The sequence below is a fragment of the Polyodon spathula genome, chromosome 2 (genome assembly GCF_017654505.1).
Source record: "Polyodon spathula isolate WHYD16114869_AA chromosome 2, ASM1765450v1, whole genome shotgun sequence".
Lineage (NCBI taxonomy): Eukaryota > Metazoa > Chordata > Actinopteri > Acipenseriformes > Polyodontidae > Polyodon > Polyodon spathula.
Genome location: NC_054535.1, coordinates 85567537 through 85583434, shown reverse-complemented (window position 1 = coordinate 85583434; position 15898 = coordinate 85567537). Strand labels below are relative to the sequence as shown.

At 34.8% G+C, this 15898-nt stretch overlaps 1 protein-coding gene across 3 annotated transcripts in view; it reads left to right on the top strand.

Moving 5' to 3' along the window:
• The window catches only part of LOC121302724 (COMM domain-containing protein 10-like), an 87483-nt gene that overhangs the window by 55502 nt on the left and 16083 nt on the right, over nt 1–15898 (top strand). For all 3 annotated transcript variants that reach the window (XM_041232851.1, XM_041232842.1, XM_041232833.1), the window contains exon 6: nt 15833–15892. In XM_041232851.1, coding sequence (XP_041088785.1) covers nt 15833–15892 — 60 coding nt within the window. The remainder of the gene's footprint in view (nt 1–15832; nt 15893–15898) is intronic.

Here is a 15898-nt window from a genome sequence, read left to right as displayed (position 1 = left end):
AAATTGGCAGGTGGTGTTAATCTAGTTTGCACTTGGAAGATTTTAACCTATAACATTATGGCTCATTGAGTGTTTTATGTACATGTTTTTGCTTTAAGGTATAATGCTCTTTGTTCTGCAACAGTAGGAACAATTACATTTGTGATATATTTAACTTATTAGTTAATAATTCTATCATTTTCAATAAAGCACCCCCTGAACTTGTATGAATTTGAAAATACGCCGCTGCCACTACAACTACTAATATCTGTTAAACCATCAAGCAACTTTATATTTTCAGTGTTATAGAAATTCCTCAGGGAAAAAACTTAATGGCTGTATTCACTTTGACCTGTGACTTAAGATAGATGCCATAAGGGAGTCGTGTGAACTATGTTTAATGAAGGAACTTTCTTCATAATCGGGCTCCTTTACTGTATTCTAAAGCACATTTTATTTTCTTCTATATCACAAAAAACGAGTTCCATAAGCAATTTGATAAACTGTCTTTAGTACATTGCAATGTAGGTTGTCACAATTTCTATACTAGCTAAGTGAATCATGCAGAACGGCATTTGTAGGCTGCACTGAAATAAATTAACCCATGCACCTGCTCATTAGAAATATATACCCAGTTTTAGAAAACACTGACAAATTACTTCATGGTGGACCAAAACCTTATAGATGTAGATACAAAAAAAACAAACAACCTGTTAAGTAAAAGGCATTGTGACATCCTTCAGCAGACATAAATGTGTACTGTCAGAATGATTCCTGTGAATTCTGGATAAGCCAGATTCTGTGAACCGTAAAATGTCACTGAAGTGAAACTGAGTGTAAAGATCAGACATAGAAAAAATGAAAAGCGCAGTTTCAGGTGGTCATTCATCCAGGCCTTCATTCTCATCATCGCTTCCCAACAGCAAGCCGACTCTGTGGGGAAGACACTGTCAGGCATTTGTTCCAAACCTTTCCCTTTAGAGGTTTTTTTTTTTCTTCCCCACAGACCATTATTTTATTAGTCTGTTAGTACTGATATTTTGTACATGTCTTACTTGTAGTGCAGAACAGTTTTAGGCGTGGAACTATTATTGGTCACTAAACATGTATTCTTGAGTATTTTGGTAATCAGTGTTAGAACTATTTGAACATTGAAAAAATGGGACTGCTTGAACTATCTTGTAGATAAATGTAAATTAGTATTAGCTCATGACTTTAATAGGAGGCTGTTGTCCAGTGGTTAAAGAAAAGGGCTTGTAACCAGGAGGTCCCTGGTTTAAATCCCAGCTCAGCTAGTGACCTTGCCCCCAAGTCATTTAACTTCCTTGTGCTCCGTCTTTCGGGTGAGATGTTGTTGTAACTGGCTCTGCAGCTGATGCATAGTTCACACACTATAAGTACAATAAGTAATAATAATAAGTGGGGAGGCTAAATATATACACCTTTATTGTTATTTTTTATTATTTTTTTCTCAATTGAAAGCAAGGAAAATGGCTTATAAATAAATAAAAAAAAAAAAAGAGAATCTACAACGTACTCTGTGGAAATTGAAACTTAAGCGAGTCGTCACATGTGATCCTTAACCTGCCTCCCAACAGACACGACAAGATTAAATCTAATTATGAGTGGTAGAGGCTAGCCTCAAACTCGCGTCGTGTAACCCATACAAATACATTAAAACTTGACAGACAGAAGAAAGCTTGCAGGTTGAAGACACAGAATCCCACCCATTTTGAGGTGACATCAGCCAGTAGCAATACAGTAGACCTTGGAAAGCATGACATAAGGTAAGCTTTTTTTTTTTTTTACTTTTACAAAAGTACATGTAGGCTTAGCTCTGTAGGCTCGTATGACGTGCTGTCACTGATGTAAATCCTTGGCAATTCATTCTCTGTTGTTTGCAGCCCATACTTTGTTTCTCACAATTCCATTTTGCCTTGTTTATTTCTGTCTTCAGACAGTAATATATGAAATAACTCAGAACTGCCTGAACAATATATACTGCTTTCTTGAAACCTTCCATGCTACTCAGGATCGGTCAATAAATCTATCTTATTGACTGTTGGGCTATGCCGTTAGTTCTATCAGTAGTTACGTTCTGGATGTTTATAAAAGCAAGCTCTCTACTGCGTTCATCTTAAGAATATTGAAATCTAAAGTAGACAAATTCTACTATATTATACAAATCCAACTTATTTCTTATGAGGTTTGTTTTTATGTGCTCAATTACTGGTATTTAGGAATCACTTGGTTGTTTGCATCAAATATTATTTTGCTACAGGTATATAACCCACCTGCAAGAAAATGGCATGTTCATTGTTTCACATTGGAGCATTTCTATACAGAAAGAAATCACAAATCCAACAGTTATCATGTGTTTGAGGTAAATGCAATGTATCATTTTCATAGTCATTATTCCATTATATAGTTAAATGATAAAGTGAATGAGTGCATTGGCACGGTTGGTGACACTATTAAATTGTTAAAAATGTGATCATAACAATTATGTTTTGATATATGAATGTATTATTTTTTAGAACTTACCTGTTTTTTTAACAATATTGCAGGATGGGCAGAACAGCACCATCAGCTACTGTTGTGTTAGACAGTCTCCAGAACGATAAAAGCTAGCGTAGCACAGATTGTTTTGGCTGTGGCATCTGTGAATTTACTATAACAGGTTTACTGTGGATCCCTGCTAAGTAATAGCTTGTGACTGCTTTTTTTTTTTTTTAATTTAGTCGTTGCCAAATATTTTTATTTTCTCCCAATTTGGGAATGGCCAATTATTATTTAGGCTCACCTCACCACTACCACCCCTGCGCTGACTCGGGAGCAGTGAAAACACACACTGTCCTCTGAAGTGTGCGCCGTCTGCAGACTGCTTCTTTACACACTGCGGATTCACCATGCAGCCGCCCAGGAGCTACAGTGTAGGAGGACAACGCAGCTCCCGGGCAGCTAACAGGCAAGCACACAGGCGCACGGCCAGACTACAGGGGTCGCTGGTGCGCGGTGAGCCGAGGACACCCTGGCCGACCTAGACCCCCCCCCCCCCCCAGCGACGCTCAGCCAATTGAGCGCCGCCTCCTGGGAACTCCCATCCACGGTCGGCTGTGGAATAGCCCAGACTCGCACCGGCGACGTCCAGGCTACAGCCTAAAGTGAGGATGTAATGCGTTTGGATTGCTTTTGAACAGAAAAGGTTAGAAATATGTTGGAATAAATGCATTAATTACTATTAAATTGCTTCTTTTTTCATATAAAAACCAGGTATCGTTATTTTTCTTTTGTCAGCTCCTTGTCATTTTTTTGGGAGGGTGGGGAGTTCTATATAAAGGGGATTGCACAAAGAAGAAATAGTGTCTCAATGGGAAAGGCAGATCTGTTGACCAATTGCTGACAGTAGGCCCTCTGCCTTTGCTTTCATATTCAAGACTGTAAATGACTGATGTTTCATGGCAATGATTCTCAAATGTCATTACTTTATGGGCCATTCTGGAGAACAGATTTTAATGAGAAGCATTAAACACCTTGATGACTTGTCACGTCAAATATGTGCAGTCCTGGTGCAGGATTTTTTAAATTTTATTTAGTCAAATCCCTGTACCTAGTCCTTCATGTTTAGAGTCCAGTTTACAGAATAATGTTTTTCTTTGTTTTCCAAAATGTTTTAAACAGACACATGACTAAAATCAGGTATGCCAAATCAAATATGTGCTCAGGAATGCAAAAGGGACCCCAGATACTTAGAAGGGCAGACAAAATGAAATTTTGTGTAATTGATGGGAAGAGTTCTTTATAGTTTGCTGTGTTAATGTGATTTATATTGGCACATTAAAAGGGTAATTTGCCTATCCCAGAGATTTATTAAATGAGATGTGTCTCATATATATATATATATATATATATATATATATATATATATATATATATATATATATATATATATATGTATGTATTTATGTAAATTCTGCTGATGTGTTAACCCTCTAACTGCTGGATAAAGTACATCTTGTGCTTAGCAACAATATTATTTTTGCAACTGGCTCATCTTTGTTTGAGGTGGAAGGGGGAGGATGAACCTACCGTGAAAAATGTATTAACGTTTTTTTTAAAGCTAGAGTGATGATGACAGGCCAAAAAAGCCTATTTCCTGGATTAAGAAGAAAGCCTAAAGAAAGAAATTAGTTATCTTTCCTAAATGATACAGGATAATGTGAATGTTGATTAAATGTGTCCCAGTATCCTTATTGCATGTGAAACTGTAGGCTTTTTTTCTGTAGAAGAATTGTATTTGTATTTTATTTATTTTTTTACAGTCAAACAAATGCTTATATTGTGATATAGTTTGAATACAGAAAAAAAAAAAAATCTAATTCAGTTTCATTAAATATGTTAGCTACTAATTGGTTCTAACTGGCATGTATTGGCATGCTGTGAGCATATTTTAATTATCATGTTTTGTTGAAAGTTAAAAGAGGATTGTCTGTTTAGTATTTACTGTACAATATGTGCAATATGATAATTCCATGATTTTTTCCACTAAATTGTATTCTCATGTGCTATGCCTATTGGTGCAGCCAGAATCTGTCAAAATGCCTGCATGCCACTGATAATTTGTTTCCTTTGGAATGTATTATTTTTAATCAAGAAAATGACTTTGCTTTGCATTTTCAGCTTTAACTGCAGAATCTGTAGGATGAAATATGTATGCTACCCTTGCAGTATTATTTTCAGGTCTCACGTTAGATGTGGTAACCTTGGCAAGGTTATTGGTTGTTTTTGCCAGAAGTGCTGTTGTAAGTAAATTATTGAGAAACTCATATTACGTTTTAAACCTGTATAAAAGTGTGATTTTTTCATTGTTGCAACATAAGATATTAAACCTTTAAGGTTTTATAGAATTACAAACAAAAGTGGATTCATGTCACAATGCTTCCATTGGTTACATAGGTCACACGATGTACTATTTTGAAAGTACACACTGCCCTAAGTATTATTTGTATAAAGACAGCAGTGAGAAGTCAATGTCTAATAACGCTTGAGGACCTACAGAAATTGTGCCTGTAAGAATGTGTGCCGTACTTCCTGAGAAACACTTCTACCCTGGAGACACTGCAGGTAAAGTGTACCTGTGATTCAATTAAAAAAAAATCCTTCCACTCCCATGATGCTACAGTCAAGTGTACTTAAGATACCACAGAAAGCTCTTCGATGACAAATTACTTCCGTACTAAGTCTGTGAATTTTAGTCCTATGAGTTTACTTATTATAAGGTGCACCAGAAAACAAAAATCTATAGCCTGTGGCAACAATTTTACTTTGAGCCACAAAAAATACAATATCAATATCAGTATCAGCCAAAGGTAACTAGACCACTCCGAAGCATAAAAAAACCAAGATTATTATATGAAGATGGTCGCTATTCACAAAACGTTTTTAAAAAGTTTTAAGATTTTTTTTTTTTTTTTTTTTTTTTTTTTTATTGGCTGTTTTTGAAGTCTTTAAAAACATTCTCTTAGGTTAATCAGTAATTTCAAAAATGTGAGAAAAGGTCTGAAGATAAGGACAGTTGTTATTTTAGACCCAAATCCTTATCACAGTCCTTAAAGATTTGTGAAGAGGGCACAGTGCTGGTCAACAGCCAGTTAAACAGTGACAATTCCTTTGCACAACTACAATTGGTCAATATAAGCTCTCTAGCAGCTAATAAAGGACCACAAGTGTTTTATTTCAAGCACTGTTTAATCTCTGTTGCAAATCAGTTCACCAGCAAATATCTAAATATTCATTTATGTAATTTGCCTTTTTTCTACTTGATGAAGGAAAATCTCCATTCTAGTACCTTTGAATGGTGTCTTTCAAATCATGTAGAGTAAAGGCTGCTTATTCGCTGTCCTATAGTTCAATCTGTCTATTTCAATTTAGTTTAGCAAATAAAGAACAACAAAATAATTGAAAATGGTATTTGGTCAGTCAGCGGCAATACAGTAACCACAATAATAGCAAATATATTACTAGAGTTTATTATAGTCTCTGGTTTGAAAGTCGTAGAAATCAAACTACTGGCTGCAGACTGATTACTTTCGGTAATTTTATTTCAACATATCATAATATGCTTCTCTAACAACGACAGGAGTATTTGAATAAACTTTATGAACACAGTGTGAATAAATACTGAACAAAGAGCACGATCACCATGTTTTTTTTTTTTTGTTACCAAACTTGTTTTTTTGGTTTGTTTTTGTTTTATACTTGGCTAATAAATTAGTATTGGGACCTAACAGTACCGTAAATGCTAAAATGTACAGATATGCACAAACCTGCACACAGATCCTAATAAAAAAATTAAAACGTTACTGATAGTTTTATTCTTTTACATTTTTTTTTTAAAGAAGTAGATAAAAACAAAACAATCACAAACCATGTTCACTTTTGTGCACAAGGTGCCTGACTGAAGAACAGCTCCATATAAGTAGAAGATTATCATTTATTTATTTATTTATTTTAGTATAAAGCTGTTGTTTAGGTTATTGGAAATTGCCACGATGCAATATTGCCTACTACTGATAATTTAAAGCTTGATACAGCACACAAACATGGCAGCTTTAAAAAAAAACCAAAAAAAAAACAGTAAAAATACTGAGGAACTCAATTTAATATTTAAGCCTCTTAATTCACCATTTTAACTGGGATAATGAAGCCTGGAAGCTACAACCACACATTCTGAGCAAACTGCATTACTCATGAAATATTGAGGAAAACGTTTGTATTCATGAGTAACTAAAACTAGTGCAGCATAAAACCGTGAAAAAAAACAAACAAAAACTTTAAATGTAGTTTTTAAACTTTTTTTTAGCAAACATTTTCTAATAGCAATAGAACCCTCACATTATATTAAATTCCCCTGCCTTCAGCTCAGGACATTTTACTGCATGAAATAATCCCTTGATCCACCCTTCAACCTTTATTTACTGGTGTTAAATACCTTGGCATCACATGTTGCAGTGTTCTGATTTTACTGTCCTAGTTCCTCAAGGTTGCTTTGTTTACAGTATTTCTGAAGACTTCAATAGGTTGATGTAAACTCATTTGGCAATCTTTAAATGGTTATTAGATACACCGTATGAGTCAGTAACAGAATAGAAATTGACTTTTTTTTATAATTGCTTTAAAAAGAGGAGTTCCAGAGACAGTCCTGTTGTCTGTCTTGTGGTCGGCTCTTTCAGACATCGCTTGCTTCATACCACAAGAAAGGCCTAGGTTAGCACTTTAAAAGAGCCACTTCACTTTGGAAGCACAAAGTATGCTCTCCAGACATATAAAAACAAAGCTGGTTAACATAAATATTAATTGTGATCGTTTTTTCCTCTAAAACTGTATTTTATAAATAACAGGCGAGAACGTTACGAATGTTATTTAAAACTTGCTTGAAGTTTAATGTTTGGGGTCACTATCCTCTTAAATTGCTTACCACCTCCCCCTTGCCAATGAAGCCACGGTCTCAACTGGTTAACTTTTTGCATAAATAATAAATACATAAATAATGAATCAATGATGTGTATCTTATAAATATAATGTTCTGATTTTATGTTCATTCAATAAAAAATAATTAAAAAAATTGTATTAAAAAGCTTGTATTTAGAGGCTCCCGAGTGGCTTTAAAAGAGCCACTTCACTTTGGAAGCACAAAGTATGCTCTCCAGACATATAAAAACAAAGCTGGTTAACAAATATGACCTCTAGATGAGAATCAGCAGATACAGAACAGTACAACTGAGTCAATGATCTTTCAAAGCCTTGTTGAAATGGTTCTTAAAACCCAGGCACTCGTTATTAAATCTAGAGGAGGCAAGAAGTCATGGAAACTGAAAAAAAATAAAGGAGGTTGGATCAGAGGTCTTTCTTTGACTGGGAATTGATTTGAGTAAATATTTTGTTTCAATTAAAAAAAATTTAAAAAGCTCTGTTAGCGGTAATGTGTGTAGAAGTTCAACTTTGATTGAACAGTTCTGCCTTATCAGAAATAATCTGCATGCTAAAGTGTTGAATTGAAAAAGAAAGATAATTAAGAAGGACAGTGCAGGTTGTAATTGCATGTAAAAAAAATTGTAAAATCTCAACACAAAATGCAGTGGCTAATGCAGTACCAAGGTCATACACACTTCAAGCTCACAGATTAAAAGAAACTGCAGGATAAAAATGACATTATCCCCACTAGGGATAAAGTGGAGGCAGACATACGTGTGTACATGCATACATACAGTATGTCATAATTCAGAGATGGACAGTGTAAATTGGAATGCTTTTATGAAACAGATTAAATTAATCCTGTTTTTTTAATTATGCCATTTTTTTGTAATGCGAAGGAATTACACAACATTTACCCTATTGTGATGAAACTTATTATTATTATTATTATTATTTTCATTATTATTATTATTATTAATTTCATTATAGCAAACATACTGATTTATTAACCCTCCTAAAACAAATCAAAAACATGTTATACTTATTTTAATTTGAAATCACTATTCGTTTTTAAGGCTGGGGGGGGGGGGGGGGGGGTTAATGATAATATAATAGTGATATGATTAATTATTAATGCAAATTGATTGATACTGACATGTCTGAATGTAGACAATACATTAGCACTCTAGAGCACTTTGGGGCCTGTCTTACAGTTTTTGTTGTACTCTATATTGTATATATTTTTTTGTATGGACATGGACGGACAGACAGACAGGCCAGGCTAATGGTGTTTTGTTGTTCTAAACTAAACCAGATTCCGCTTGTCTGAAGGCAGAGGTGTAGGCTGCATGTTGTCTGATGTAAAGTGTGGTGCAATTTTGAAAGTTAAGCCACAACAGAAGATGGTTATTGTAGCAAAGGAAAAGCCTGCTCATGTAACCCTAAACCTTCCCTTTGGTGTGGCATTCTTTACTCAGATTACACTGTACACATTCGTTGTTTTCCATTTTAATTGGGATTCATGTTCTTAAATTACAGAGGTTGCTTTGTTCATCCTGCCTACAATATTAATGGTGTTTATTCAGTTCCTGGCGGGTTTGTTTTAAGGTCTGTGCACTTGTTTTATTTAAGGATTATAGTCTTCCAGTGATGATTGTGTTTCTGTAAGTGGTGCCACTAATAACAGTAATGGATTGCTGTAATAACTGACTTAACAGTTATTTTGTTCTTGGTTTTACACATACATCCTATTTGACTTTTTCAAGTTTTCTTTTGATACAGTTTTTATCCTTTCAGTATAATTGGTGTTGTATTTGCATGTTATTACCTAATACAGTAATATGTATTCAGCCCTTGCAGTAGAAGCTTTGTATGTCATTACCTCATCTCATCTGCAGTGGTCCAGTTCATTTAAATTGTTTACTGTCCCTAGTACCGGTATGATATTATTACTAGCTACATGTCAGTGTCCAAAATAGATCCATAAACCGTGATGGTGAATTAAATGAAAAAACAGCCATACTGAATATTAGGCTGCAAGCGTGTGACATTAATTCTGGTTGGTAACTCTTCGGCTTGTTTAAAAGCACTCAGACCTGCTTTGTATAAAACGTGTGGTGTTAGGTTTGAGTGAACATTTTGGTTGTTGAAAAACTATTTAAGAAACATTATTATTATTATTATTATTATTATTATTATTATTATTATTATTATTATTATTATTATTATTAGTAGTAGTAGTAGTAGTAGTCATAGTAGTATTAACACTGATCCAAGCTTGATGCAGTTTGAATTGGATGGTTTCTGTGGAAACCAAATAAGGTTGCTTTAGACAAATGGCTTGAGGCTTCTTGAATGCTGTATCTGTTATATTGTTGCTAATTCAGTTGTGGAGAGGAAATAAAATAGCCCTTTCCCAGCTGTTTAAACCAGGTGATTAGAGGTAATTTGTAACTTCTTTTTCTATGTTGACTGTTTTCAGGGAGTGCTAGGGGATATTTAACTGTGTGTTATTTTATGTTTTTCTTTCACGGATGTTGGTAGAGACACATTACGCTTAGAATGAACTGCGTGTACATTTCACTGGCAGTAGGGATAGTACACCAGTAGTATAACAACTATTTTGGAGAAACATGATTAGATCCCTTAGGGAATGATGATTAGATCTCTCCAGACTGATCTGCTATTTGTTTAAGAACTGCCTTCTCCTTAACTTTTAATTTTTTAACTAAGAGGCATTGATGTTTTTTTGGCATGTGTTGCCCAAGATATCCAAGACATCATTTTGCTGGTCCTGCATGTGGTCTTCATGCAAGTTTCAGTGTTTCTCATTGCTAATATATATATAATATATATATTATATATAATATATATCTATATATATATATATATTATATATATATATATATATATATATATATATATATATATATAGGCAAAGGTGTTATTAGCTTGTACCAATAATTCATTCTGTTACTTTTAACTGTAGCTTTTATGTGTTTTTTTTGCTGGGTTGAACCATACTCTGACCAAACATTAGACCTGCGCGAGTGCGCTCTTTGACACAAAACTCTTGTTTCCTACAAACATTCCCATTTCTCTTGTTAACATGCTAGCTAAGACTTTTCACACACAGACACAAAGCTGCAGAAGCCATGCCCCCAGTAAGGTCAGAGTAAATGGCACTGATATTTGAGCTTGACGCATGAATGACATTGACGTGGGGAGAAAAAAAAGATGTTGCGCTGAGACACTCAGAAAGCCAGACTGTTATGCACAAATAGAACAGGATCTAGATGGATTCCTATTGTCAACACCCCATGCAGTCTTTTTAGTGAGCTCAGGAAAGCAGTGACATTAACAAACTGAATACAAAGAGACAGGGACACCAGGACCTACTAGAAAAGTGTACCAAGCAACTGGAATAGTTAAGGTATTCTTCACAGTGGGGTGTTATGGAGATTAGGAATATCAATTGTCAGTCACCATGTCCACTCTTGAAAAGTATGGTTAAAATGCTAGTACGAATACATTTCAATCTATAAAGTAATCTCAGCATAGCAGAAATTACTTTATATAAATCTAAATTGTGATATATTTTTTTAAATGAGCTCTCATTACGGTTTCTTTATATGCATCTAATTTGATTGAACTTCTTTAATTTGACCTGACTCTTATTATCTAAACAGTCAAAACAGTGTTTTAACATGAGGCTTAGCCCAGTGGAACTCTCAGTATGGTTTCTTTTGAAATTGTCAATTAAAATAAAAACCTTTAAGAAGGGTTTCTTGCTGTCAAACAGCAATCTCTGTTTATTCCACAGGCATGGCACTGTCAGGTGCTGATCGGGTCTGCAAAACCTGTTTTCTAAAAAGTAGTAGTTCACCCCTTCCTATGATTTATGAGAATATTAAATGTTTAGAAGCATACTTTCTTTCTTTCAAAATACAGTGATTAGACAAATGTGATTGACTTTTGATTAAATACAGTGTATACAGTAGTCTTATAATATGAATAAAACAATCAATTTAATTGTGATTGTTTTTTCCTCTAAAACTGTATTTTATAAATAACAGGCGAGAACATTACGAATGTTATTTAAAACTTGCTTGAAGTTTAATGTTTGGGGTCACTATCCTAAGCTTGTATTTAGAGGCTCCCAAGTGGCGCATCCAGGAAAGGTGCTCCGTGTGGAGTACAAGATGCGCCCTATAGCCTGGAGATCGCAGGTTCAAATCTAGGTTATGTCATTGCAGACCATGACCTGGGGCCCCTAGGGGGCAGCACACAATTGGCCGAGCGCTGCCTGGGTAGGGAGGGATTAGGTCGGCAGGGCAATCCACAGTTCACCATGTACCAGAGACCCCTGTGGCTGATAGGGCTCCTGCAGGTCTGCAGAGGAGCCATTCAGATCTGTGTTGTCCTTCGGCACTATGGGTCTATTATTATTATTGTTATTTTGTGTATGTATTTGCATTATGCATTATTATTTTGAATTGTGTATTGTGGCAATGATGGGGTTACTTCCCCATCCATAAAATCCTTGTGAAGAATGTGGCTGGAGCCTTAATGAGGTAATTGCTTGATTGATGGGTAGTTAAGGCTCCAGCCACAGGATAAAATGACCTACTCTGGGTTCATTAGGGGTTGGTTGGAGAAGGAGAAAGACTCGGAGACAGAGCTCAGGTACTCATTTGATTCAACTTTTCGTATTTGGTTTTGTGAACCTTTTGTTTTGGCCCATGTGTCCTTTTGTTTTGTTTGAAAAGTCTTTTGTTTTTATTTAATAAACATACTGCTGTGGCAGTTTTCAGCCCCACATTTCAGAGTTCTGTATGCTGAATAACACGGCCCATTCTGCCACAGAGATGTACTGAGTTTGTATAAAACTGTATACTGTAATTAATTCATTCATTGCAGTGCTTTCAACCGTTTTTGTAAGGAGATTTAACAAAAATAAACTTATATAGATATAGATTTACTAGATGAAATGGTAGCCATATCAGTCCAGTGATGTGAGACAAAGAGAAGGAGATGTGATACCTTTTATTGGACTAACTAAACAATAATTAATCACAAGCTTTCATCTGAAGAAGAGACCTGACTTTCCAGAGCAGGGATACACTGATAGAATGAGCTTAGGGAGTCACCTATCTGCTGTCTAGTCTATTTTTTTCCTCAAGTAATGCAACATCAGTACATTTCCATGAAAAAAAGCTTTTTTTTCTTTTTTTTTTTGCCATGAAACAGGAAGGCTGAGACATGGACTTTTTTTTTTTTTAACCTATCGAAGAAGACAAGATTTATTTGCAGGCTTGATTCACCTTGGTAAAACACATTTTGCAAGGAACATAATATTTTAAAATATTTCAGCAAAATGAATGGGGGGTGCTTATTAACCACTGGCCAGTAAATCTGGCTGCAAATATGAATAAGGGTTGACTGGATGCTGTATCAAGCATATATGGTATTACAGTTACTGTTATGGCTCAGGTAGACAATTGGACCAAAACGGACTTGTAATCACTGTTACAGTGGTGTCCATGTGTATGTGCTGTAATCCTTGGAGGCTGTTACACAAGTACTTGTACTGAAACCATTTAAATGTATTTCACATAACATTCCAAAACTGAAAACCACTTCTGATCTGGTGACATAGTGGCTTTGTATCATAGTTCCAATCTTCTGAGACATACACATTTTTCTGGTATATTTTTAAGGGGAAGTGACTCAGCTCATCAAAGAATTACTAAGACAAATGGAATGAGACTGTGATGTTGGAGTAGTGTGGAAGATGGTCCACTTGAGAGAGATACAATTGTGCCAGGAAGCAGTGCTGAACCGAGAGGAGCCCCTGACGGGTATTAGCTCTGTGGAATAATTGCAACTGCCCTGTCTCTCCCAGCAGGTGTCTCTCTATTCCATTGGTGTGTGAGGAGTAGTGAAGGGGTAGGGATCAATACTTTGTGTTCTTAAATTGTGAACCTAAACTTTTTATAGAGATCAGACTCTTTTGTTGTTTTTTCTTTGTTGATTTTAACCTTAAAATCTGATAATCCATCCATAAGCATATTGTGAGAGAGAATTTGAAATGTTCTCTTGAATTTAAACTGTACCAGTGTTTTAAATGTCCATGCAAGGAGAATAAAAAAAAAAAAAGTTTCAATCAAACATTTAGGCCACACATTGGCCTCCTCTTGTCTGTGATTTAAAAAGCATTTTTAAAACCATTTCCACTTTTTTGGTTTAGCAGAGGGAAAATATTTTGTGAGAAGTCTGAGATAAGAAAGGGTGTACTGTAGTTTTCTCTTTTAGATTCTGTGTTCCTTATCTAAATGAAACACCTCTAACCAGCTGAATATCCAGCTGCTTTAAATCTGTGATGAGGGCCTGCTGTTTCTTGAGAAAACCTTGAGTAATGTGACAGCATTTTACTTTAATTATTTAAACTGAAGCAAGCTATCAGTATTGCTGCAAGATAACAAATAATTAACGAGAAGCGCTTTTTATTATGATAAACACTCTATATCAGTACAATTATTGCGAAAGTCTTATAAGAAGGATTACCCTCTGAAATATTGAGTTCATGTCTGCAATGTTTAAATTAAAAACATACTCTGTTATTGATACCCCAGTTTAAGGGTGTAGGATTACATGACCATGAGTCATAAGTTACATATAAAGTTGCTCACTGGCTTGGATGCGACATACAAAACATTTGGTGCCTTTAGTGCTTTTTAGAGATTCATGGCAGGTAATAGTAAAAAGGGAAAAAAAATCATTATAAATATTATATTAGTCTAGTTATTTCCTGCCTCTTGTCTTCATTGGTGGGCTTTGGCGTTGCCTCGTCATGTTTAACTAGAAATGTCACGCCTGTCAGGACTGTGGCTGTCATTGCATTGAAAGCTTTTTTTAACCCTTTTCCTTTTGTAACAAAGCAAGCATGAACCCAAGCCTTGGACAAATAACAGCAGCATCTGTGCTTCACCAAGAGCTCTCAAAGACTGTCAATTTGAGTACCATGGTAGAGCCATCAATATGTGTAATATTGAAGGTTAATTCATAGCTTGTCTCCCATGCCCTGCGTTAAACATTTCATATGTCCAGTAATGGTTACATTTGCTATAGATTGTGATTATACTGTATTTACCCTGAAAAACTAGTTATGATAAAGCTGATTCAAAGCTTATATATATATATATATATATATATATATATATATATATATATATATATATATATATATATATATATATATATATGTGTGTGTGTGTATATATATATATATATATATATATATATATATATATATATATATATATATATATATATATATATATGTATATAGTATTAATACTGTATTAATCTTCTATATTATATACTACATCTAGATACCTGTATTTCAGAAAGTGAAATCTGATTGGGGAGCAAATTACACTGCTGTTTTATTCAGCCTAAAGTATCACGCTGCAGGCAACTGTGTTTAAAAGACTGCCAAGTTCCTAACGAATCTCGTTCCTCTAGATGATTAGATTATATTTGTCCACAGAATGCATTACCCAGAATGATAATGTAATGCCCCAAAATTGTCCTTATAGCTAATCTGGCCCATCATGTCTTATTACAGTTCCGACCAGGCCCCAAGCGGCTGCCTAAGCACCATTGGCAGTGCTCTTCACATCTTTGTTTAATGCTTTTCAAATGACTTCTGTGCTTAAGTTACAAATATGTTAATCTTAAGGGAAATTCTGTAGAAAGACGTATTGGCTCATTGGCAAAAGCCCTTTGAATAGGAACGTTAGCAGTTTTAAAAATGTATTTCCTATAAACAGTTAGTTGAGAAAGAGGACAACATGCCTTTTTACAACCAAGGCACAATCGGAAACGATAAAAAAGGAAGGGAATATGTTTGGTTGAAATTAAAGTATCCCAACTACCCCGTGGAAGAAAATACATGTCTGTCGTCTTGGTATCTATCTGCACAGTAGTGGTCAATGTGGTAGGATGTGAACTTCCTATGAAAATCTGTCTACTAATACATGTTTGTTTGTGTGGTTTGTTAATAACTTGCAGCAGATTCTATTTTAATAACAGGTTTCAACAGTGGAAAGACGTGTCTGCATTTGTTTTTAGAACTAGGCAGATCTGAGCGAACTTGATTGGAAGATTGAAGACAACTAAGTTTTGAAATTGAAGTATACTATTGAAGTATATATATATAATATATATATATAGATATCTATATATATCTATATATCTATCTATTATATATATATATATATATATATATATAGATATATATATATATATATATTATAATATATATATAGATATATTTATTACCTCATATAAAATTTTCCCTTTCCCCCCCATCTAGAACTCTGAGAAAATGTTTGTGGAGTTTAGCCATGAGGAACTTCTTGACTTTTACAACAAGGTTGGT